General features: G+C 37.4%; 2 protein-coding genes across 5 annotated transcripts in view; one reads left to right on the top strand and one right to left on the bottom strand.

Moving 5' to 3' along the window:
• Positions 1-13,550, bottom strand: part of shisa9a (shisa family member 9a) — a 42,231-nt gene extending 28,681 nt beyond the window's left edge. The window contains exons 1-2 of one of the 2 annotated variants that reach the window (XM_051915583.1): positions 12,485-13,550; positions 11,067-11,173 (exon numbers count right to left, since the gene is read on the bottom strand). In XM_051915583.1, the coding sequence (XP_051771543.1) occupies positions 11,067-11,173; positions 12,485-13,002 (625 nt within the window). In that variant the 5' untranslated portion in view covers positions 13,003-13,550. The remainder of the gene's footprint in view (positions 1-11,066; positions 11,174-12,484) is intronic. The other variant, XM_051915582.1, reaches the window with a different exon arrangement.
• A 1,068-nt stretch (positions 13,551-14,618) lies between these two features.
• Positions 14,619-26,468, top strand: part of cpped1 (calcineurin-like phosphoesterase domain containing 1) — a 33,970-nt gene continuing 22,120 nt past the window's right edge. Inside the window, exons 1-3 of one of the 3 annotated variants that reach the window (XM_051915238.1) lie at positions 14,619-14,864; positions 18,267-18,340; positions 18,549-18,767. In XM_051915238.1, coding sequence (XP_051771198.1) covers positions 18,614-18,767 — 154 coding nt within the window. In that variant the 5' untranslated portion in view covers positions 14,619-14,864; positions 18,267-18,340; positions 18,549-18,613. The remainder of the gene's footprint in view (positions 14,865-18,266; positions 18,341-18,548; positions 18,768-26,468) is intronic. The other 2 variants (XM_051915240.1, XM_051915237.1) reach the window with 2 other exon arrangements.

The following is a 26,468-nucleotide window of genomic DNA, read 5'->3' as shown; positions in this document are numbered from 1 at the left end:
CACTAAGTAAGTTTTAGCCTCTTGGTGTGATACACAATACTTGTTTATTGAGTTTTTTGATCTATACAAATAAGAATGCCCATGCCAGGTAAAAAAAAAAAAAAAAAGAAGATGGAAAAATGTAGTTTAAAACACATATGCCACATAGAAATGTACTGCTCCTGTGCATGTTTTTTATATGGTTTTAAAAACTTTTATGGCATTTTTAAGAAATCTTGTGGTGTACTGAAGTTTAAAGTTAATAGTTCACCCAAAAATGAAAATTATCCAATAATTTTCTCACCCTCAAGCCATCCTAGGTGTAAATGACTTTCTTCTTTCAGCCGAACACAATCAGAGTTATATTAAATAAAAAGTTATATTAAATAATATCCTGGCTCTTCCCAGGATATTACATGTATACGGCCGTTGCCAGAAGCAAGTGATTAAAGTTTTAAATTCAAACTAGTTGCCAAAAGAGAAAGCCAGTCTGCAGATAGTGGGCAGTTGGAGTTGACAGATTTCACAGAAAATCGCATAGTGTATGATGGACACAGACAACAGATTTTTTTAGTTTTAGACTATGATTCCATCCAGTAGGACATCAAAATGTTTTAATTTTTTGAGCTGATTAAAAAAAAAAAAAAACATTAAATATTATTAGTTTTCATTATTCACACATCTCCTAGCTTGTTGTGTTCAGAACAAAGTCCCTTTAAGACAAGTAATTTCACTCGGTGGCCATCTTTGAAACACCTCTCAGGCATGCAAGTGCAGCTCCTATCTCTTTGAATGGGGAAACATCAAATTCTCCAAAGCTGTTTGCCAAGCTTTCGATTAAATTTCATATTTGAAATCACCAATGAAATCTGACAACAACTGTCTCATAAATTTTGTTTCTGAACGCTCAAACCATGACAAAAAAGGCATTTTTTTCAGGCTAGATCAAGCTAATGCGCATGCACGGTCCTAACTGCGCGTCTCTATAGGAAGCGCACGTCTGACTGTTTCTATAGGAGCTTCTAACAGCCGCTGCAGTGACACGATGACTTTACCAATCGGTGATTGGTAAAATCTTATTTAGAAGTCAGAACTTATTTAGAAGGCGGGACGTATTCCGCACATTCTCCCATTCAAAACAATACGAGTGATACGTCTTGTGTTATTCTATATTCTTTGGTTCAGAACGACTGGTAGTGTGTAAACCTTAGTCGTTTAGTGTGATGCCCAGTTTTCTCTGTAACCATTTACAAAGTTGGCAAGTATATGATGTCTAGTGTTTTAAAATCTGTTTAGATTTTAAAAGTCGTGTAGTGTCATGCCACATGACTTTTATTTTGCAGACAAAAGTTTCAAATAGTAATAAGCCGTGAATTACCCGCACTACCACCAAAATCAAAATGAATTTCAATACTGAAATTAAAAAAATATTCTGATCAAAGAAGAGGTGTATTCAAATCACTGTATGTGTGAAATGCATTATTAATGTATTTAAAAAATGAATAAATAGAATAAAAGATGAACATCACATCATTGACCCAAATAAGAATGAGACAGTATAAAGCTCAAAAGGAAGCAACCTACATTTACCATAACATTTAGAATGATTCCAAAATGTAGTATTGTGATTTTAGCCCTTTTTTTTCCCACTCGCCGACAGGTAATGAAGATTGCTGACAAAATCAGAGGCAAAATAGTGCACGATTGCTATGTTTGAATTATCAAAGACACGGTCTGAGGGAAGCGCTGATGCCCGAGAGATATTTAGCAGGTCTGTGATCCAAGTCCAGTAGTGTGAAATCTGGTTTGACTGGAACTGACATCGGCAACAACAATAAGGTACGGTCACATTCATTATTGTTCAGTGAATTTTTGCAGGCAAAATCCAGTCATTTCAATAGAAATCCATGTGATTGGAAATTTTGAGTGAAGGAGAAAGGTTTTCCTGCACAGAATTTGCAATGGGTTCAAGTTGGCTACGCATTCACAACAGAAAAGTGCTTGATTTGAAAGTGACTTATGTGTGAGCTGTGCTTCATACATCTCTACACTATTGACAATGGAGCGTTTTTTGCCCACAAAATTTGACTTTACTCTACAGACTAGCAGTGGTGAGTCTGGCAAAGATTCAGTTAATTTCTTCCATTTTAATAATAAAACCATTTAGGAGATCTGCCATTTCAGCAGAATGAATTTTCCTTTTCCATTTTCTCTTGTAAAAAAAATTAGCTATTTTTATCGTACAAGATTTTTTTGATCATTTTATTAGGATTGGAGCATCGATGATGTGACAATGGGCACCGGGGTTCTGCATGCAAATTAAAATTAGCATTGGCATCAAGTAACAGACCTGTACAAGCCCCATTTCAGTGACGCACATCAGATGGCCACATGTCCCTCTTCCCCCAATGTGCTGGAAGAAATAGGCTGCCAGCCTGTCCTCTGGGTGTGAAATCAGAGCCAGTTCTCCTTGGTGGAGTTTTCTGAGCGTGGGGAGACCATGCTGACCTGAATGCAATCCCTGTGGGGGGCTTCTGCCATTGTAGCATGGCAGCAATGGTGGCTACGGTCGCTGAGCCAACAGAAATATGCTGCTTGCCTCATGAACCGTGGCCCAGTAAATGGGATGGGATGGTGCCTCAGGTGGGGGGGCCGATATGTTGCAACGTGTACATGCGCTCTCCTCTTACACATAGCCAATGCTTGCATCAGTCCAGCGAAAGGAAGAAAAAGGTTGCAGAAGAGGGAGGAAAATGGCTTACACTGTAATTGCAATTTATATTATTAATTATATTATCAATGTATTTATTGTATTACCACTTTAATAAACTGCTCAATAAGATATATTCCTGAAGAAAGCATTACATGCGCACTCAGTTATAATATCTATTTGTGATATGTCTCGCATCTTATGGTCTTAAAACAGGACTAGCTTACAAGACTGATATTTTTGCATGCATAGCACAGTTCATCATCTTGTCTGTTTTTGTCCCGACAGGTCAAATACTTCCAAACAAAGTAATCTATGAGCAGGTTTATTAATGTTAACTAAAACTAAAAGTTTATTGCATTAAAGCCGAATTAAAATAAAATATAAATAATAGATGAAAAAATGAGAAATGTTGCCTTGGCAACTACCTGAAATATGTTTAAGCACTTAAATTATTAACTGGAAATAAATACAAAATAAAACTGAACTAAAACTACAATTGAAACTGAAATAAAAATGAATTAAACCTAAACAAAAATGAATAAAAATGAGAATAGCACATAACAAAATTACTACAAATTGAACTAAAATTAAAACTGAAAGCATGAAAATTAAATCTAATTTAAAATATTAATGGAAACAATTTAAAGTATTTTAATAATAAAATAACACAGAATGAATGAGTGGCTGTGTCTGGAAACTAAGAAACTGATTTAAGACAGACTTCTGAGGCAAGCGAGTTTTGGTGATAACTAAGCAAATATTTAATGACTACAATAGTAATTTTTCACTAGAAATGGCATCAGAAGTGGAAAACATCAAAAATGCACATTTACACACAAACTGACCACCAACCGCAACTTTCAGACGCCATCTTCATTTTTTTTAGCTCAACTGTCACAGAATGGAAAGCACATGATTGTGGGATATCAAAGGCAGCGAAGGATACGAAGGATCTATGCTGCCTTAAAAAATCGATCAGATGAAGGTATCACAGGAGACAGGAAGTGAAGCTAACATTGGATTCAGATGTGTTTTGATGCCTTCCTACCTTGGAATGCATCCTCTGAAGGCAGCATTTTTAAGCTTTCAGATGCAGCCAGTGTTTTGGAATGAATCAGTTGTATTCAATGATTCACTCATAAAGGCATCCAGCTGTTTCATTGCTGAATGAATTAGGGACTTTGAACGAATCACTTGACTGATTGATTCAATGACTTACTTAAGCCTATAGTATCCCTGTGTCCCAATGTGCATACTATCAATCCTAAATAATATGTGAGATTAGAAAAGCTTAAGTGTGTCCCAAAGCATATATGTTGAAAGAGTATGCCAAAAGTCCCAGGATGGTCTACTATTTCCGGTAGTGTCGATCCGTGCATGCTCTAACGGCTAATATTGTCCACAACCCATTGCGCTTTGGAGGAGGATTTGGCTCAGAACTACGAATAAAACATGTTAAAAAACTACAAACATGGCGAATGTGCTTGACTGACAGTTAAGTAGAGATGTTTAGATAAAGGGGTTTGAGTGACTAATAATCAAGATTTAACCTGATAAAAAATATTAAAGAGATGGAACAACAACAACAAAATATCAGAGACTGCAACAACAACACCCGCATTGACAAGTGCTTATGTGAGGGGGTTACGAGATAGCCACAACTTAAGTTAAAAGAATACAAAGACATTTTTATTTTTCTGGAGAAAATTAGTGCAGAGACTAAACAAAGTTAAAACTTTCTAGAGTGCATGTGTCAAAAATAGATATAAGTAGATGCCATATTCGACCACTCCAGACACGTCGGCGCACCCGCCATCTTGGAATTGTCAGCGTGTCAACACGGCCACAACATTGCGCAGCTTCTGGTTGTGAAACCGCCGAGATTTCAATCCCCAATGAAATGGGATAACCTTTGAGAATGTGTTGGTTTGTGTTTTTATATGTATTAACTCAATATTACAGGTTTTTACTATGGTACTATTTAATGTTTTTACTTTTACTATGGTAAATGTCGTGTAGCTGATGCCTTCATCTTGTATTGTGTTAGTTTAGCAAAATCATCTGCTGAAGTCTACTGCAGATATAGAGATATTCATACATGAGTCTAACTACGGTTGCAGACGCTCAGTCAACTTCCTCTCGAATGTTCACGAACCAGTTTGAATGTTCCAATATGGTGGACGGCTTATGTATAGTGGCCAATTGAAACAGCCGCTAATGAGGCATCAATGTACATATATCTATGGTGTTTTCCGCCTGCATTCGTGCACACTATCAAATGGAGTATACATTGAAAGGATACGTATACGTTAAAATTTAAGTATACTTTGGGCTTTATGAAGACAGTCACTTGTCGCCACTTACAGTACTGGCGTAACAATGTAACATTCAGAAAGACTTACTTGTTACATTGTTCATTGTACTTTTACACAGATTTAAGAGAATATAAGAGAAAGAATGACTCAATGTGACTTACTGTAATATATTATATTTGGTTTTGAATGATCATATAGAGTTATACTGGCTGTGTTCACTTCTGTTGGTGTCAAGAATAACTTGAACTTGTCAAATGAAAACTTTAGCTTTGTTAACACACAAGGATGTGTGGCAACATTTTAAAGGGCATTAGTGACATTCTCACACAATATTTAATAATAGCATTTCAAAGACAGCACATATCACTTTATGATAAATCGACTTGCCCTGTCATCTAAAAGATAATCCATTTTTAGATATTAGTCTTTGGCTTTTATGAAAATGAAGCGAAAGTAAAGTTAAAAGTTAGAGATCTATTTGATGGCTTAAAAGTTAACATGCCTCTAGACATCAAATCATCAGATTTTTTGCAGTGAGAGAATCCACATGCTTGAACTAGGAATGAACTAGGACAATTCGCTGTAAATGGACTTATTGCAAGTAGTGCCAACGGGTAGAATAATCACACGGATGAAGAATGTAATAGGTGAGAAATCCATTCTGTTCTTTCCACTTTTTAGTTTTTGTATTAAATTATACTGAGTTTGGTAAGGAAAACAGACATGTTTTATTTCTCACTTATCCTTTAAGTCCAAACAGAACATGCAGATGTGTCATCTGCACCTGCATATTTGTAAGCAGATCTTTGTTCAGGTGTTTGCGTTGGCACATAGCTCAAAATAAATACAGCGTAATAGATTTCTGCTGTTTCTTTTGGGAAACCCCATTAAGATAATTAGTTTGAGCTGTGGCACTGGAAAAAGCTCCACTTCATCTGCAAGGTTCAGTTGCTCAGCACGGTGGGAGGAAATGCTTTTGTTCCTTAATTCAGGTCACTGACATGCAGAATTTAACATCTTGTACTGTACAATGATTGAAATCACACTGGGTTTAAGTCTTGATTATTTCATGCCATGACCAAAAAATCAAGCATTCTGTAGTCAATACTTCTTTCTTTCTTTCTTTCTTTCTTTCTTCTTAAAGCCACGGGTACTCTCGTAATGGCAAGCTGTGATGGTAATGGAGCACAGTACTATATCCTCCAGAATCCTGGATCATTTCAGGAAAAAGGTCTAGTAATTTTGCACTTTCAGTGAGGTAACTAGACCTCTTTGATAGGATCATTCAGCACACGGTGGGTGAGCATCTGGATTGTCAGCTTCTTAGAGAAGGAATATGAAGAGATGAGAATGCCCAGAATGCAGATAGTGCTTGATCGGTTTATGTGAAAAAAAATAATTTCAATGTAAGTCCATATGAGCATGAGCGAATATAAATTTCAATGTTATATGCCCTTAAAGGGTTAGTTCACCCAAAAATGAAAATTCTGTCATTAATTACTCACCCTCATGTCGTTCCACACCCGTAAGACCTTCGTTCATCTTCGGAACACAAATTGGGATATTTTTGATGAAATCCGAGAGGTATATAGTGAGAGTTCCATAGACAGCAATATAATCAACACTTTCAAGGCCCAGAAAGGTACTAAAGACATCGTTAAAACAGTCAATGTAACTGCAGTGGTTCAACCTTAATTTTACGAAGCAACGAGAATACTTTCTGTGCGCAAAAACAAAACAAAGCAAAAATAACGACTTTATTCAACAATATCTTTTCTTCTGTGTCATTCTCATACGAATGCTGACTCATTATTGGCCGGCTCCTGCGTCAGCAAATATCTTAATTTGTGTTCCGAAGATGAGCGAAGGTCTTACGGGTTTGGAATGACATGAGGGTGAGTAATTAATGACAGAATTTTAATTTTTGGAGTGAACTAACTTTAAATCTTTAAAACTTTCTCATTAACACATTGAGATAGGGTTTAGATTAAGCCAGGATTAAGTCTTAGTTCAATTAGGACATTTAAGTAGCTTTTATAAATGTGCCTTAGAAAAAAAACACTACTGGTGTGCATCTTGAGACAAAACAATGGCACTGACTAAGATACGTCAGTGCAAGTTGCTTTCAGTTAAAACAGCTCAAACATGCTTTTTAGTCTGGGACTAGGCTTAAGCCTTGTCTGTGAAACCAGGAGCTAGAGTTATGAGGGGAGAATCCAGTCTTTAATCTAACTAGCTTTACATATTGAAATAATAACAGCAGTTAACCTCCAGCACACCCAGAGTCTTTTTGTTGTCTCGTGTTGAAAGAAACAGTCTCATATGAACTTCTATTGTGACACAAAAAGCAAGATTTGTTACAAAATCTGTTACGGGTCTGTTGGCATTTAGCATCAGAAACTTTTATCAGTAGTCTTAGCCTTTATTCTTATCTACACTCTTTGATAATTAATTCAAACAACCACATCTTTAAAGTATCTTTAAGCTTTAAAACATATCTTTATGTTTTAATTACAAGATATTATGATCTGCTCAACCCGAGAATTCAGAAAACTGTGACATTCAGGTCCAAGTAATACTCTGCATAATCGCTGGAATTACTTGCGTATACGGTGTCTGTTCTCTTGATTTCGTTCAAATCATTATCTCATATGGAGTAACCTGGAGGACGGTATTTTAAATCGCTCAGGCCAGAGGTTAAAAGCAATCCACATAATTACACTCAGGTTTATGGATTAAAAGCCAGTAGTGCAAGAATAATGATCATGATCTGTGAATAAGAGGTGAGTCAAAATGACTCTTTGAATGACTTTTTTGTCTAATACAGTGCTCAGCGTAAATGAGTACACCCCCTTTGAAAAGTAACATTTTAAACAATATCTCAATGAACACAAAAACAATTTCCAAAATGTTGACAAGACTAAGTTTAATATAACATCTGTTTAACTTATAACATGAAAGTAAGGTTAATAATATAACTTAGATTACACATTTTTCAGTTTTACTCAAATTAGGGTGATGCAAAAATGAGTACACCCCACAACAAAAGCTACTACATCTAGTACTTTGTATGGCTTCCATGATTTTTAATGACAGCACCAAGTCTTCTAGGCATGGAATGAACAAGTTGGCGACATTTTGCAACATCTATCTTTTTCCATTCTTCAAGAATGACCTCTTTTAGAGACTGGATGCTGGATGGAGAGTGATGCTCAACTCAGAATTCCCCATAGGTGATCGATTGGGTTCGATCAGGAGCCAATGAATCACTTTCACCGTGTTCTTCTTCAGAAATCTAACAGTGGCCTTAGATGTGTGTTTAGGATCATTGTCATGTTGGAAAAGTGCACGACGACCAAGGGCACGGAGTGATGGTAGCATCTTTTCTTTCAGTATAGAGCAGTACATGAATTCATGATGCCATCAATGAAATGCAGCTCCCCGACACCAGCAGCACTGCAGCCTCACATTAGGACACTGCCACCACCATGTTTCACTGTAGGCACCATGCATTTTTCTTTGTATTCCTCACCTTTGCGATACCATACAGTTTTGAAGCCATCAGTTCCAAAAACATTTATCTTCACTCATCACTCCAGAGTATAGAGTCCCAGTAGTCTTCATCTTTGTCAGCATGGGCCCTGGCAAACTCTAGGCAGGCTTTTTTGTGCCTGGGCTTTAGGAAAGGCTTCTTTCGTGGACGGCACCCATGCATGCCATTCCTCTGCAGTGTACGCCGTATTGTGTCACGGGAAATAGTCACCCCAGTTTGGCTTTCTACTTCTTTAGATAACTGCAGTGAACTTGCATGGCGATTTTCTTCAACCCGTCTCATCAGAAGATGCTCCTGTCGAGGTGTTAACTTCCGTGGACGACCTGGACGTCTCTGTGAGATGGTTGCAGTTCCATCTTTTTAAAATTTTTGTACCACTTTTGCTACAGTATTCTGACTGATAAGTAAAGCTTTGCTGATCTTCTTGTAGCCTTCACCTTTCTGATGTAAAGGAATTATTTTCTTTCTCAGGTCTTGTGACATTTCTTTTCCATGTGGTGCCATTGCTGAAAGCATGAAATGGGAAGGGGTTTTAAAACCCTTTTATAGTCAACTGTCTGCTGGACACCTGTGTAATGACTAATTAGACTCACCTGTGGTTGAATTCTTGTTAAATTAGACATATGTAGTCTAAAATTTAGCTTTGCTCCAGAGATTTTCTCTCATTTTTGCATCACCCTAATTTGAGTAAAACTGAAAATTTTGTTCTCTAAGTTATATTAGTAACCTTACTTTCATGTTATAAATTAAACAGATGTTATATTAAACTTAGTCTTGTCAACATTATTGAAATTGTTTTTGTGTTCATTGAGATATTGTTTAAAATGTTACTTTTCAAAAGGGGTGTACTCATTTACGCTGAGCACTGTATATGACAGAACTAACATTATACTGATTTCAAGGTAAACATCTGGGTTACACTTTATTTTAAGGTGTCCGTGTTACAGTGTAATTACACATTTAAGTACTGAGTAATAATAATTAACTACATGTACTTACTATAGGGTTAGGAATAGGTGTTGGTTTAGGGTTAGTTGCCTGTAATTATGCATAATTTATAGTTATTGCTACAGTAAATACATGTAACGTGTAACAATAGCTGCGTCTCATTTCGAAAGCTGCGTCCTCCGGAGGTCGCATTTGAAGGCTGCATACATCATCGAGGCGGTCTCATTTAAGAAAAGTAACCATTAGACTGCAAGGTAAGAAAAAAATTACAGTATTTTACACCTCACAAGGAATAACAGTCAATTTTATTACGGTTACTTTTCTTAAATAAGACATCTTTGATGATGTATGCAGCCTTCAAATGCGACCTCCGGAGGACGCAGCCTCCGAAATGAGACGCAGCAAATGACACTGTAAACGAAAGTGTTACCAAAATCTGTAAATAAAGCTTGTTTATTATTTGGTGGGACTTTCCATATGTAATGGCTGTCTGCATGTGAATAAGACACATCATCCACATACTGCTAAAAATGTTTCTTATTGTGTTACTATTTTATCTTTTTCAATGTGTCTTTTTATTATTTTAAACCATTAAAGAGTCAGTGCAGGTGCAGAGCAGGTGGATAAATAAAAAATAAAGCAAAAACCCCTCCAGACTCATATGAAAAGGCTCTTTCACAGCACCATAGAGGTTCTGTATAAAGCTTGATTCTTTATGCACCCTTAAAGAAAGAGTTTTATTTAGCACCAAAAAAGGTTGTGCTACTGCTAAAAACCCAAAAAATCCCACAAATCAAGTGCTCTTAGAACCATTATTTCTAGCATAGTCCATATATTATTGCTCTTAATCTTTGTTTTCGTAAAAAAAAAAAAAAAAAAATGCCATGATGTAGAAGAAAGAGTGAAGACAGAGTCATGGCAGTGAAGAAAGACTGACATTATCTTTGCAATTAGATGAAAGGGAAATTTCTAGCTACTGACTCACTTCCTTAGTGTCAACCAAAATGGATCCCTCTTAGGGGGGGCTTTGATATTCTCACTGTATTTTGTGTTACTTCAACACAGATATATTTAGGGAGTAGATAACCACAGAGTGGGTGATGTAATCACTCCAGAATCACAACAAATGAGAGTTTAAACATTTATGATAGAGCCATTCATTTGATCCCGGCGTTAAACAATACATTGCACACAACTGCGGCGGCAGCCCACGGTAGTGGCAATAAATAGGCTTATTTCACAACAGCATTGTGCTCTCAGCATCTCCTTTTCTCTATACACATTTCTATGATAAGCATAGAATAAGAAAATCAAAAAGTGGTGCAGAACCAACAAAGTTTTGCACCACAAGCAAAACTTTGAATACTTAATATGCATTATATATGTATCATTTATATGTAATTCAGTACACAATATTGCATAGAGGGAATGGTACTGTATATTGAGCACTCGAGCCAGGAGAAACCATGCTTTTAGACTGTTTTAGGAGCATAAATGTAGTGCATAGTTTATGCTGAGCTTGTGGGAAAAGAGGGGAAGTAGGCTACAATCAACTTACGCATGTTGTTTGCTCTCGCCTGCACAGTGTCATAATGCTGTGTGTGCATTCCGATGGCCTCCTCGTGCTGACCCTGACGGGCGCCTTGCATGACGCTTGCAACAGCTCTGTTGAAGAACAAGCAGTTTGTTAGCTTAGTTTTGCATTGAATTGCCTTGCATTGTGTAATCGGTCTTTATTTAGATATCAAAGCACAGCTGAACGGCATACAGTGATATAATGTCGGAGGACTGACATCTATTCATTCAGTGCTATCTCAGCCACTGTCCAGAGTGCTGATTCAAAGAGAGCAGTTTTTTCTGGGAGCCGCTCTTTCAGCAACCTGCACACTGTGGGCTGTGCAGCTCTCATCAGAGGTTTTGACCCACTATATCAGTAGAAACAAGAGATTTACACCTCCACCATTCAAGCTGAGTAACTAAAGGGTAAAAAAAACTGACAAGCAGGCGTTATGCAATATGATGTAATACCTAAAATGGTTTGTACAGTTCTCATGATTTACATGTGCAAGCTAACCATGCTTTCATGTGGATCTCTTGAGATCTGTGATTCAAGAAAGCCTTTAAAAGAGGGCTTGCATAACACAAATTCATGAATTTAGAAACCATAATGAAGATTCACAGGATTGTTTTTGCTCTAATTAGGCATGAATATGCATGGGCAGGATAGGCACAACAGTAAATGGAGAGCTATGACAACCAACACGTTTGGCTCAAAAGCCACAGAAGATTGGGTTAGTGAGGAAATTCTTGCCTGGAGATTTATTTTTGCCAATTCTTGGATGAAGTAAACAATTTTCAGACTAAGAGGCCATTCACACACAGTGTGTTTTAATGTTTTATTTGCTTTTAATTGTTGGTCAGTGTACACATATACATCAGACCGACATCTTTCACTGTTGCGGTGCTATTTTTTCAGTGTTTCACGCTTCCCTCTTTCTCATACTTTGCTTTCTGTATACAATTACATCAAAATTATGGCCAAAAACAAATATAAAATATGGTCAGCTGCGAAATGCTTCATTCAGTTACAGTATGTCTAGTTGCTTTTGAACGCACAGTGTGTGAATCATTCCTGTCAGTCACTCACACCGGAGCGTATTTGCCTTCAAGAACAGAGAGATGAGAACAGATTTTTTTTTTTTAAAAGAGAAGTTTAGAACTTCTATTAACTTGACAAGGCGTCTTGTATGTAAAATGTAAAATGTAACGCTTATGTCACCACACTCTGAGAAAGCAGCAAGATGCGTCGGAAAGTCAAAGACATCGGTCTAGCTAGCACTGTTTACATTGAGGAATGAGGAAAAACACTAAACTGCACAACTGCAAAGCATTTACCATAAGCACTTTAACTACATTAAAAGAAAAAAAAAGAAAATGATTGACTTGGTCAAGCCAACATAACTATCAGTTACTTACCGAGACATGCTCTCTCTGTGAGGTCTGTGAGCCTTTTCTAGTCCAAGTTTGGTAAATATCCCGACCAGTGCCATGATTGCCACTACTCCACATATTATATATACAATCAAGTTTGTTTTATCCTTGGTTGGATCGTGTCTAGGGTCTAGGGTTTTCTTATATGGTGGCTGTCCTGTTAACCATACTGGTGTGTCGTAATTTTTACATGTGCTCTGATCCAGTCGAGAGTTTTTATAAGCGCAGCAAAATCGGAAGCCACAAGTGCCGCAACAATATAAATAATTGCCTGTTTGGCAAACGAACGGCGGGTCCCACTGTCCCATGACATCATAGTAACCCCGACATTTGTCCTCAGTGTGTGGAGGTTCAGAAACGCTCTCCTCATCCCGGGACCCATTGGATCCTGAGAGCATTATAAAGCCCTCGAGCTGTTGCTGCTGCGCTTCCCCGTCCGCGCTGCACAGCAGCACCAGAACTTTGACCAAAAAGTATTCTAACAGCAGGACTGTCCATTTCATCCTGTAGTCTCCTGAAGGCTTCCTTGGAAGGACAGACTGAGACAGAGAAACGACCTGGTACTACCACTGACAGCAGGGCATAAATCCACACGAGTGAACAAAGCCATTCGGAGAGGTTTGCATTTTCAAAGGAGTAAATTAAGACTGCAGATTTTTCTAAAGTCCACTCTGACAGCTGTTGATCTCAATACCAGTTCTTCTGCTGATTCTCAAGTACTTTTAGCCCCCTGAAAGCACTGCGCCAACTACCCTGAAGGCTGTCTTTGTTTGTGATGATGACAGGAGAGCTGAGGCAGAACTGTGGAGCGCGCGCGCTGAGAGTGGGAGAGACAGTGCGTAAAGGGAAGGAGGAGACATGGGAGGGATCGGACAACAAAAAGTGTCCATGTAGTAAAGAATCACAGTGAAAAGTTGCCGCCTGACTTATATTACTAAATGTAACTTGCAAACGAATATACTTTCTTCTCAGGTGCGTAAAATAAATAGCCTACCTGCTGAAAGGCTCTAGCCTTAAAAAAATCGCAACCTAATGCAGCCCGTGCAGTTCGCAAACCAACTCCATCACGTGCAACTTGACTGTACGAGAAAAATGTTACTGGTTTGTGGTTTCTTTGCGCAATGCGTGGGTCTGCGCCACCGTCTCCACAGTGCCTCTATTGTATAACATCGTCTAATTTAAGTGTGCATGATACTAGTAATTCATCTCTGTTCGTTCAATGAACAAAAATGAGCTTGGTGAGGTGAGACGAGATAGGCTACTTCATGCGTTTGGACAGCGAAAGGATACTTGCGCAGTTCGTCAAAGTAAAAGTATCCCGATAAAATATTATTTCTAGTAGGCTAGTAGCCTAGTCATTATGAAAACTTTTATAACATATATAATTATTTTAATCTCATGGTAGAACTGGGAGCGATCCCAAACTTGTAAGACAAATATATATTTTTATTATTAATTTTTATTATTATTAATTACATCGTTTTGTAGGCTATTTCAAGTCATTCAGGTTTGGAATATAAGGGTGAGTTGGCTAAATTATGACAAAAGTTTAATTTATGGCTGAATATCACTGAATATCACAATTCATTTGTAGATAGCATACAATGTTTCCTGTTTAGAATTATGTGAGAAAACAATTCAACTTTTTATATTAATGATAGGCATATGAGCATATTTTACGGTGGCTTAATGATGAATACATTGTGTTTGTGTATGCACAAAAAAGAAAGAAACATATTGATTAGGCCTACATGAATTAGACTGCTAAAAGCAACCATAAACGTGTCATCATCGAATCTCACATTTATCTAAAATTTTGATCTGATTTAAAATTCCACCGAGTTATAGGCTTATTGTAAAGAATTACAAAGGGTGCTTAGAAATAAACCAATTTGAGATTTTTGATTTAGTTTAGTCAGTATCCTCACGTTTGTTTATACCCTGAACTTTTAAGTTATTTCTTTGCGGTTTGTTTATTTAAAAGTTGTATCATATTAGTAGTACTACCCATATTGTAAGTAGTGTCATTGTCCTTCATTTTGTAAATTTGAAAAAATATCCAGACTGAGCATTAGGGAGCTGATCTTCCATTCGGTTCTAGTCAGACGGTGGTTTTCTGGAATCCGAACATTCTCAGACATTGCTAATACATCCCCAAACGCATCGATTGAAGAACGCACTGTATTAAGTAACTAATGCTTTTATCAGGTTTAGCAACAAACGCCACCATTTTGTTACCTAACAGAAAAACCAAAGCTCCGCGACTGAACAGTTTATTGTCGTACACTATAGTGCGTTTCAATGGCAGGGGACGAAAGTGTCTTTCTGAGGGCGAAGGATCGGAGTTATAAGGGGCTGACAGAAGGTACGGTTAGCTGAGGCTAGCTAACATCGATTTACATTATAGATAATCCTGTTAAACTTTTATTATGACAGTATGTTTTGGTTTCTGGTCCTTTATATATTTTATAAGCACTTCAATAAAAGTTTATAATTCCTTGTAAAGTCGTTGACCGGGGTGTCTTTATCAAGCACGCTACCGCTTATTTATTACGACTAACAGACCTCTCAGTAAGTATTCTGTCACTAATAACAAACCACCCTGGAAATGTGGCGTAGATAGTTGCAGGTCAGTTTAGTTAGAAACTATAACATGTCACATGACAGGTGATTTTGCTATTGAGATGACTTGGAAAAAGTGTCCCAGTCAACCTGAAGTCAGCCTAGTAACAATGACGTATATGCTATTAGGACAAGTGGGTTAAAATGGGCTAAATCAGTGATTATCTGGTTTTGCTTTAGGACTGAGGTTTAATTTAGTGACCAAATGGTAACCCAAGACCAAACATATCAAAGTATCAAATCCCCATTGTTGATTTAGTAAACAAAAATCAACAATTGGGAAACTATAAATACATAAATAACAGAAGAAGTGCTACACTTCAGTGAAGTGATGATGAATTTCCACCACAGTGCATAGTTTGCAAGGACAAACTACCTTTGATATTAAACAAAATATATTTAAGTACATTTAGCATAGTTTTTCCATATCAGAACAATAGCCTCACATGACTGCTTAAAGGATAAATCCTTGAATTTTCAACCAGCTTGCTTTGTATAGAGTGCTGCAATGACAACATAGTTTTGTAGGCTAACCCAGAAGTTAGCATCACCCTGGTTCCCTCTACAATTTTTTTCAATTGGCTTTTGAATTATTGCAGAAAATAAGCTCTGTTTAATAAAAGTTTATGATTTATTCTTGTTTTGTTCGTCATGACAATCTTCACAAAAAACTTTTATACATTTTGAAGCCTAAATACAATCGGCAGAAGAAAAAGCTAAACATAGGCTATAAACGTCAGTGTCTTTATTTACAAACATTTTCCCTTAAAATTTGAGTTAGTATAGTTTGCGAGAGCGCAATAAACACAATGAGGCTGTAAAAGTGAACTAGTGAGTAGATGAGTTTTCCTGGTTGGTTTGATGACGTTTAACCTCTGTAGGTTTAATGTTTAACCATTAGGCCACTTGTTAGCAACTGTCTTTTTCAAGACAAGTAAAACGCTTAAAAAAAATCACAAGGGGGTATTACTGATGTATTATATGTCATAAAATAAATAATGGAATGGAAATATCTTGAGCTTGTGTTAACCACAGGCCTTATTTCAGGCATTTAATCAAAAACCCATTCAAAAAACCCTTTGACTTTGACGATGGAACTGGAAGTGCTAAAATGCTAAATTATTTCTGGGTTTTGGCCTACCAAAATACATCATTCTTGCAGCAATCTGTTGCTACTACTAACTACTACTACTACTTGGTAGTGTCAAAATCAAAAGTGCATTAAAGTTTTTGGCAAAAGGGAATGCCGCAGCCATTTTTCTCTGTTTTCTCTGGTCATATAGCAGTTTCATCAGTCTTGCCAGTGGGGAATTCCCCCTTTAACTTAAAGTTGCAATGTAACAGAGGTAGCAACGCATCTTTTTTCCATTTTGTGATGTACAGTACTAGAAAAAAAAATGTGGCATGTGACATTTTGATGTCATTTTCATTTTAAAATGAAGAGGCCAAATTAAAAACAAAACAATAGAATATATGTGCATAGGTGAATTGTTCACAATAATATCAATAAAATGTATTTAGAAAATAGATTTTCATTTCATGCAGACTTTAATCTTTGGTTTTGGTGTTTTTCAGTAAGTGTTTTGTGTCCCTGTGCGGTTTCTCTGCTTCACTGTTTATGTAAATCCAGTCTGAAATCTTCATCTCAGACTAATTTCTTGCTTATTTTTTGCTTTGCACTGGCAGTGTTGACATCTGCAACTTTTTTCCTTTTTTTTAATGTGAAAAACCTACAGCAGTGACTGCTAGTGGATGCTGTGTGTTGAGTTGATATTTTAATGCTTTATCACAGGAGGCTTTTATCTTGACTTATGATTAGGTTAGCAGTATTTGAAAGCTCTGGGAGTCATCTGAGATATCCCTCTGATTTATGTTTGCTGAAAGAGGCTTGTGCTTATCGGCTGTCATGGGAGCTTTGTCTGCTCCTCTCAATTCATGTTGTTTAAAGTTGCCTGAAAATAGTTTCCAGTCTCTGGGGACTGTACATGAAAGAGTTAGACAACAAACAAGATTCCAGGCAGCAGATGGTACATTTTAAATGCTTTTTGAGTTGGTCAGATATCATGTGTTTTTATTTATTTTAACCAGGTTTTGTGCTTTCCCGAAGTGATGCTTGGAGCATAGCAAACACTTCATCTTGTTAGAAGGACAAAACGACTGGAATGAAACAGCTTGGTCGGTCCAAAGGGATTTGTGTTGAAACTTCATGCTGCATTACTAATTAAAATGTAGCTCATTCGAAAACAAAAAGAGTTAATTTTAACATAGATTTTAGTGACAAAATATGTTTGGAATTGAGAACCGATTCTTATTCAGAATTCCGTTTTCCGTTTCTGGCACATGCATTCTTCTGCAGTGCAGACAGAATAGCGTACTGAAATACGTTGACGGAGTTTACTACTTTACTTATTAAAAGGCACTGCAACACTGCTATCAAATCTACAGCATGTAGTCCAGTGGCTGAACAAATGACTCTTATGAACCAGTTCTTTGTAGTGAATTAAATGCATACTACACAACCAGTTTTATCCAACTCCCAAACGAATGACTCTTATGAACTGGTTCTTGTAGTAAATCAAAAACACACACAGCAACCAGTGTAGCCTGGCCACTGAATAAATGACTCTTATGAGCCGGTTCTATGTAGTGAATTAACAACAAAGAGCGTAACCAGTGTAGTCTGACTCTCCAAAGAATGACTCTTATAAGCCAGTTGTTTTTATTGAATCAAACACACACATCTCACAATTAATTGTGAGACTTAAATCTTTCATTGTTCATTCGACAGTATATAGCTAAAGATAAATCGGAATCATACAAATCTTTCCCCTTCTTGGCTGCACTGCTAGGATCAGGAAGAGATAGAAATTCTCTATTTTTCTTTTAGCTCTTGAGGCTTGCTGCTCTGTCAAAAATCTCTTCATAAACTTGGCGTAAGTGAGTATAGTGAAAAGCAAAGACAAGACTTGTATGATGTTCCCAGCAGGGGTATCCTCTTCATTTATATTTTTTTGACCAAGTTTTAATGCTGGAAGTTTCTCAAAGAAACATGGGTAAGAACTGATTCTGAGCTGTATTTGTGCTGTACACCCTGAGGTGTGAAATTGACTTTTTTCCTGCCGTTTTTGTTTCCTTATAACACAAGAGCTGCTGTGAAGGTGTTATATACAACTGAAGTTTCTATACGACAAGCGAGAGGAACATTTCCACACAATCCAGGTGTTAGGGCTGTGCCCCTAGCTGACTCTTTCACTTGAGATAATGATTTTTATAAATACTTTAAAACAGTTTGATAGTAAGCATCTTATGTAATGTTTAATTATGTAAAGCAGTGTATGCATTATACACAAACAGACCATTAATAATTGAGATTTTTACTGTAGGTAGTTTGTCAGTTTTTGTTTTTTTTCTCTCTTATCCTTCCCAGATGAACAGAAGGAGTGGAGCGGGCCTTTTTATTTCATCCAGGCTGCAGACCCTCAGCTGGGCCTAATGAAGGCATGGAGGATTGGTGACTGCGATTCAGGAGGCGATGAGTGGACTGAGGAGGTCCAGCTCACAAAGCAGGCAGTCCAGGCCATCAACAAACTACAGCCCAGACCTCGCTTCATGGTCCTGTGTGGAGACCTGGTCCACGCTATGCCTGGTAAGCCATCTTTTCCACTTAAATGGTTCTGATGGAATGCAAACGGATAGGTTTCTCCAGATATTTTAGTCCTCCTAGGTCAAAATGGCCATCTTGGTGAAGTATTAAAGGGATAGTCCACCCAAAAATGAAAAATCTGTCATCGTCATCATTTACTCACCCTCATGTTGTTTCAAACCGGTATGCATTTCTTTTTTATGCGAAACACAAATATTTTGAAGAATGTTGGATATCAAACAGTTCCCGTTGTCTTCCATTGTATGGACAAAAAAATACAAGTCAATGGGAACTGAAACTATTTAGTTACCAACATTCCTCAAAAAATCCTATTTTGTGTTTTCATTTTTGGGTGGACTATCCCTTTAAGGTAAACACAGTTGGTTGGGGTTTAAGCAGACAAAAAAATCGATATGTACCAAATAGGGTTGGGTGGTATGACGATATGTATTGTGATGACGATATGAAGTGTGTATCAATAGAGATTTTGCTGTAAACACTGTAGTGAATATTGCTGTATGAAAATATATCCACGCAGTGCAGGGCTGCTAAAATTTGCTGACACATTAGAGTGAATGAGAGTGAATGAGAAAATAAAGTATATGACATGCTTGAAGTTAAAAAGAGTTATTTTAGGGATATTATTGGGAAAGTGATTGGTGACATGACCAAAATTTATTTCATTATGAGTAATTTAATATTTTTTAAATGTAATTTTATAATCACAACATAATTATTTAATTTTATTTTATCATTCTCTTTTGTTGTTTGATTAACATTAATCACACAGACAGCAGCTGGTTTATTAGGCTGCTGTCACTTTAAGACCTACACGGACCCAATACACTGGGGCCCTGTCCACACAAACACGGGTATTTTCAAAACCACAGCTTTTTCTATGCTGTTAGGGCATTCGTCCACACGCAAACGCAGTATCCGGTAACTGAAACCGAACTTTTTTTCAAAACTCCTGCCATTTTTAGAAACTCCAGTTGCAGCGTTGTCATGTAGACGGTGAAACCAGGTTTTTTGGCCAGTGATGTTGCATCTTCTTTGTTTGACGTCAGATTGTGCACCGCTATCTCCTTTGTTTACATGAGGCGAATCTGTGCAATGATGGATGTAGCCAAAATATTGCTGCTAATAACTGTGCTAACAGGACTTATAACATGTATATAGATACATGCATAGTTCTCCCATGATATTGCAGAACAAAGGCGTCAGAGTGCAATACTACGCAGGTCACTGCTTATGACTATATTTTTTTACTTTGAATGAATATGTCTCACAGTATTTTTCTAGTTTATGGCATTAATAATAATAATAAAATGCTTATGATAATGTTGTTAGCCTACCGGAGCCGGTAATAAAGATTTTTTCAGGCTTCTGATCAGCCAACATGGCTTTTGACAGCACTTCATAACGATTTCATTCTGACAGCGAGTGTCCCGTGCTTTATTTTCTCATGCATGTTTCTTTGTTGCTTTCTTTGTCATGTGCTGCGTGGTTATATTTTACTCCCTGCAGGTAGTGGAAGCAGAGCTCTGCATAGATGTCCTGACTTCTGCTGTCATTCATTGACGCAAATTAAGAAATACGGCTCTTATTAGAATCCTGTCATTCTTAAAGTACCGGTACTAATAAAATTTCATATCGTACCATTTTTAATAGCGGGTATGTCTTGCAACACTAGTTTCCATAGTTCCTGATTACACGCACCTGTTCTGTTTCTCTTTTGATTGCGTTCTCTAAGTATATAAGCCCTGAGTTTCCCTAGTTCATTTGTCTGACATTATTTGTGCCAAGTGGTTGTTACTTTAATTCTCCTGCGTGTTTCATTTTAGTACTTCGTTGTTCGCTTCCTTGATACGGCCATGCACCGTTACAGAAGCTATGTTTACTTGAGAAATTATTAAAGGCTAGAATACATTGTATTTATTTTGTTAGTATTTAATATAATAGTTTAATATATGAAATATATAATACTATATATAGTAATATATCATTTTATTTTTAAATAATAAATAAATAATAATTATTAATGTATTATTGATTATTAATTTTAATAATAATATAATCATTCTTTGTAGTAAAGAAGTTGAGTCACATATTAGTTTTTGGTAACAAAAATCACGCAATTTCACAGGTATTGCTGTCGACTACTTTTTTGATAGATCAATATAAAAGATTGTATTTGACAGGATTGACAGGTTCATTTCTAGAACAAAAAGGACTGAATTTATTAGACAAAAAGCACACTTTAAGGTTAATTTATTTTACAATTATGATTGAAGAGGGAGAGTTTGTGCTGAGTAGAGTCTCTTTTTCAAGTTCTTTATTCTTCTGTCATCTCTAAGCTTTGAGGTGGCTGTTATGAAATGGAGCTGTGGACCATCTGCATGAGCCGACTACCTGCAATCTCAACACTTATCTAATTGCCTCAGCTAAAACGGCAAAGCACACAAGGAAATAAAAAAATCACCTCCAGAGACCAGGCGGCAGTTATCCTACACACATGAATGTGCTGACTGGAAGTCACCTGTGAAGGTGACGAGAGAGTTTATACATTTGGTTTCATGTGTCAGGTGTTTGTGCAAATGTCTTGCGCTTGAGTGCCAGTATCAAAGCGACGGTACATTTAAAGCCGTCGTAAATGTTTCTCACCACATGAATTTAAATCACCCAAATGTTGACAGTAACTGGTTTTTCAATGGCTGACTTATCAGATTATCCCCTTTTAGAATCTGAGTGAACTCTGAAGTGTCATATTTGCTTGATTTAATATGAGCCCAGGTTTGTGGCTTTCCTGCTGAATGTAATTTATAGGTCAGGTTATGATAAGCTGCCTGTAAAGGCACAGCGATGGGACTTTATGAGGTTTGGAGACCTTTAAATGGTCTGGCGTCAACACCCATTAGTGTCATGCCAGAAGAGCAGGCAGATGATGCCATATGCATTACACGGCATGTCCGTCATGCAGCCTGTCTCCCCTCTCTGCTCCGCATGGACTTCACCAGACCTACGCCACTTCCTCCTCACCACTTCTTCAATAAAGTTAATATGAAACAGCAGTTGCGATAGTCTTTTCTTCCCTATTTTGGCAAAGGACGCGATAGAGCCTGCCACTCTGGCCGAGAAAGAAGGGGTTTTACAAGAAGAAGGGGTTTTACAGCCCTTACTTCTTCGTACCAAAGAAGGGAGGTGGGTTGAGACAAATCTTAGATCTACGAGTTTCAAATCGGGCCCTGTACACTCTTCAGTTCAAAATGCTCACGCAGAAACACAACCTTTCATGTGTTCAACATCAAGATTGGTTCGATAGACCTGAAGGATGCATACATTCATTTCTCGATCCTTCCACGGCACAGACTGTTTCTACGTTTCACCTTTGAAGGTTAGGCATATCAGCCCTTCAGGCTGTCCCTACCTTCTCATGTCTTCACGAAGGTCGCAGAGGCTGTCTTTGCCTTGTTGAGGGAAGTGGGCATTCGCATACTCAACTACCTCGACAACTGGCTAATCCTAGCTCACTCGTGAGAGTTGCTGTGTCCACACAGGGACCTGGTCCTCAAGCACCTAGTCCGATTGGGACTTTAGGTCAACTGGGAGAAGAGCAAGCTTTCCTATGTGCAGAGCATCTCTTTTCTTGTTAGATGGAGCCCACCACAGGGATTCTTCCCTATGTAGTACTCCCCTCTGGCAAGTCCATGGGATGTATTTTCCACATACTAACCTCACCCTTCGGGTAGGATGTGGTCTCCGTAGTGTTCCTTTCTCGGTGAGAAGGAGAATCCTTCCCAACAAGGTGTACTCGGTGTAAAAACAAAAAACTTGAGGAAAAAAAAAGGCCTCAGTGACCTATCCCTTGAAGAGGTGAGTTGGTCCCCTTGATTGGGAGACCTGAGGTCATTACCCTGGGCATTGGTAGGCTGCGAGTTAGCGTAGTTGCACTTGCTGTTGGCATGCGGAGGCTTGACCGCATTTGCACCGCCATGGTTCCTGACGCGGTCCAAGTTGTAAGGTTTAGTATAGGGACCCCTAGTGTCGGTATTTCGATACAACTTTGAAAGTGATCGACAGAAAGGGAACGTCTTGGTTACTAATGTAACCCTCGTTCCCTGATGGAGGTAACGGAGACATTGTATCTCTCCTGCCACAACTTGATCTGCTTCTGAGGGGTTGAGATGCGGTCTCAGCTCCTCAGAACAAACCTGAAGTATGTGGTGCAGCCAGCTCGCCTTATATACCCATATGTCTGGGGGCATGACCTGGCATGCAAATTCCACATGCCAATTCCATTGGCATTTTCTGAATATGTCAGAGGTGTTTTAGGGCTCTCAAGGGCGACCCCTAGTGTTGGTATTTTGACACAATGTCTTCGTTCCCTCCATCAGCTAACAAGGGTTATGTCAGTAACCGAGATGTTATATCTAGACAAGGCTGTTAGCAGGTTTTGACAATTGTCTTTGTTGATTCAAAGAATGTATTTTTCATTTTTGATTTAAAAGTCCACTAGGGCTGCACAATATATCGAAATAAAATCGATATTGCGATATGTGGTTGTCAAATTGCACAGACTGTGATTTAATTAAATAAATATATGCACTGCAGAGTGGCACTGTTCATCCACACACGTACAGCCCTCGATACAATGCAACCGAAAACACCTTACCACAAGCTATTAAAGCAAGTTACGTTAATATTAGTACTGTAAATGTACAGCTGTAGTATATATATATATATATATATATATATATATATATATATGTATACACTCAATTTCTTATTTTACAGTACAACTTTATGAATATTATAATATATTTCTTATTTTGTTTAATATAATAAAAATCACAATTATTATTATGTTATACTGAATTGGTCAAAAACAGTGGGAATGTGCCCTATACAAACTCAAAATCAAACTCAGGAGAGATTTTTTTTTTTTAATTCAATTTTAAAATTAAACTTTCTAAAATTACCACTTTACCCTATAAAATCTTTTCCCCATCTTTTTTAATTCCTCATCTTTACTTATGTTTTATAAATGATTACACATCCAGCTGCTGCACTGCTGGATGAAAGGATGTTACTGCCTACCATGGTGTTAACAGTATGGTGCTGTTTTGGAACCACTTGTAAACATTGCATAACCTACAGTTTGTGTCTTTTTTAAGTTATACACATGGCTGGTTGTTGAATAAACTCAGTGCCACGTTAAAAACAAACAAAAATTGTAGTTAGGGAGCAAATAAGTGTTGAAATAGTGGGGTGTGAATTCTGCCTGTAAACAAAAGTGCAAGTGGAAATTATGAGGGTGTGCAAATGAGAAATAAACGGTTATGTATGATATTCTTCATCTGCACAATCATAATAAAAATAAGTGTGTGTGTGTGTGCATGTGTGCGTGCGTGCGTGCGTGTGTGTGTGTGTGTGTGTGTGTGCACGCGCGTTTTTGTGATTTATGAGGACACAGATTTGTATAATGACATGGGTATTACACTGGTATTACGACATAAACATGAAATCTGAGGACATTTCATGAGTCCTCAAATTTAAAATAGCTTTAAAAACATATTAAACAATGTTTTATTAAAAATGTAAAAATGCTGCACGATTCTGGATAAATTGAGAACCACGTTTTTTTTTTTCAAACAGGGGTGTGTTTCCCAAAATCGTATTGTTGCAAACCTGTCGTTCAGCCATGTTAGTGAATGATGTCACGCAGGTGGTGGAGTAATAACTTCTTTAAATGAATCCATTGGAGATCAAATCAATGCTAGATTTTTTTGCTATAAATTACGGACATGGCATCTGAGGACTTCTTATGTACTAGAGCACGTATGCACGTGTGCACTAAATGGTGCTTAAAATCTCTTGACAAACTAAAATATGTAAATGACATTTGTATATATTAGAAATAAAAGATATACATTGTAATAATGATTTATTAAGTCCACGTGTCATAAAAACAAGAAACTATACTTCTAACCACAGCTTGAGAGTTGTTTTTCCAACCACACAAGTTTGCGATGCAGTTTGTAAATGTTCGTTTGAACTATGGTTTCGGGAAACACCAAATCGTTGAACTACAGAATGTTAGTAACAATGGAACTTGTGATGTTAGTTGGCTAATGATGCTTTTGTGAAAGATCACAGTCCTCCCACGATTCTGAACAGACAACTAAACAAAATAACATAATTTACTAGAGGTTCTGACAAAATGTAAATTGCTGCAGTCTATTTAAAATGTTTAATGAATGAATTATTAAATAAAACTGTTTGAATGAATGATTCAATGACTTACTCATAAAGAATTCACTTGTTTTATTACTGGATGACTCAGCGTTATTTGAAGCACCTAGTTACTATGTTATAATACTGCAACTGGAGAGATTTACTCTATTTTGATCGCTTCCGTAGACATCAGTGTTTATATCCCAACTATAAACTTTTATCCCAGTACTTCTGTGATAATATGAATATTTGTAACACAGAAATAACAATACTGTGTGGTTGAAAAGACTGTTTGTAAAGCTGTTTCATACGTATACATCTTTCTCTGGGTCAGCGGCAGCGACAACACAGATTTGAATGTTCTGCTGTGATTTTGTCAAAGGTTTAATAGACACAGACACAGTTGTCATTTAGGAATGAGATCACGTGGGTGTTTGAATCGAGATTGCAAACTTTTAACGATTAACCGTGCAACTCTAGTGTGTGTGTGTGTGTGTGTGTGTGTGTGTGTGTGTGTGTGTGTGTGTGTGAGATAAAGTGTATATGTGCAAGATAAAGGTCTCTGCTGTGTTGTTAGTGTTGCAGGCCCCTGGCAGAGTCCTCATTAAGTGTCTGGATAGCTTGGGTATAGGAGCTCCTCCAGAACCTCTCAGTATTGACCCTAAGGCTTTGCTAGGCTTTTTCTGACTGCAGCAATAAGAAGAGGCTGCTGTTTGGATGGCAGGGATCCGTAATGATTTTGTTGGCCTTAGTCTCGCTCCGCATGTTGTGGTTATCCTGCAGGTTGGGCAGTGCACCCTCGGTGGTGCATTCAGAGTCAGACCATAACACCTTGTGCAGTTCCTGTCTGGTCCAGCTCACACAGTAGACAGTAATATTACTGGACAGGAGACTATCAATAGTGCACCTGTAAAAGAATATCTGTATCTTGGGAGCCATCCTGAACTTCTTCTGGGAATAGAGGCATTGCTGTATCTTACTGATCGTTTTTTCTTTCTTATATGGGCCTAAAGCATTTATTCTTGAATTCTGCACAGTTTTAAGTGTTGGAAGCTTGCTGTATGTTTTTGATTGAGCTTGTAAACACATTCCACTATATTTCTCAATGGTGAAATATGTCAATGTGATAATTGTGAAATATCACCCTAAAATCATTTATTCACCCTTATGTCATTCCAAAGTGAATGGTGACCAGGGAATGTCAAATTCCAAAAATCACTAAAGGTAAAATAAAAGTAGTGCAAAAATATTCCAAGTTTTCTTTACCATGTTTTAGCTTTGTGTAAGCAACAAATTGTTAAATAAGTCTGTTATTCGCAAAAAAATCTTTGCCGGAACTCTGAAATGTCGATCTCATTCAAATACACTAGTTCAAATGTTTAGGGGCGGTAACATTTTTTAATGTTTTTGAAAGATGTCTCTTTTGCTTACCAAGGCCGCATTTATTTGATTAAAAATACTATAAAAACA

This window comes from Ctenopharyngodon idella, chromosome 12, assembly GCF_019924925.1.
Source record: "Ctenopharyngodon idella isolate HZGC_01 chromosome 12, HZGC01, whole genome shotgun sequence".
In the NCBI taxonomy this organism is placed as follows: Eukaryota; Metazoa; Chordata; class Actinopteri; order Cypriniformes; family Xenocyprididae; genus Ctenopharyngodon; species Ctenopharyngodon idella.
This window is presented reverse-complemented; position numbering and strand designations above follow the sequence as displayed.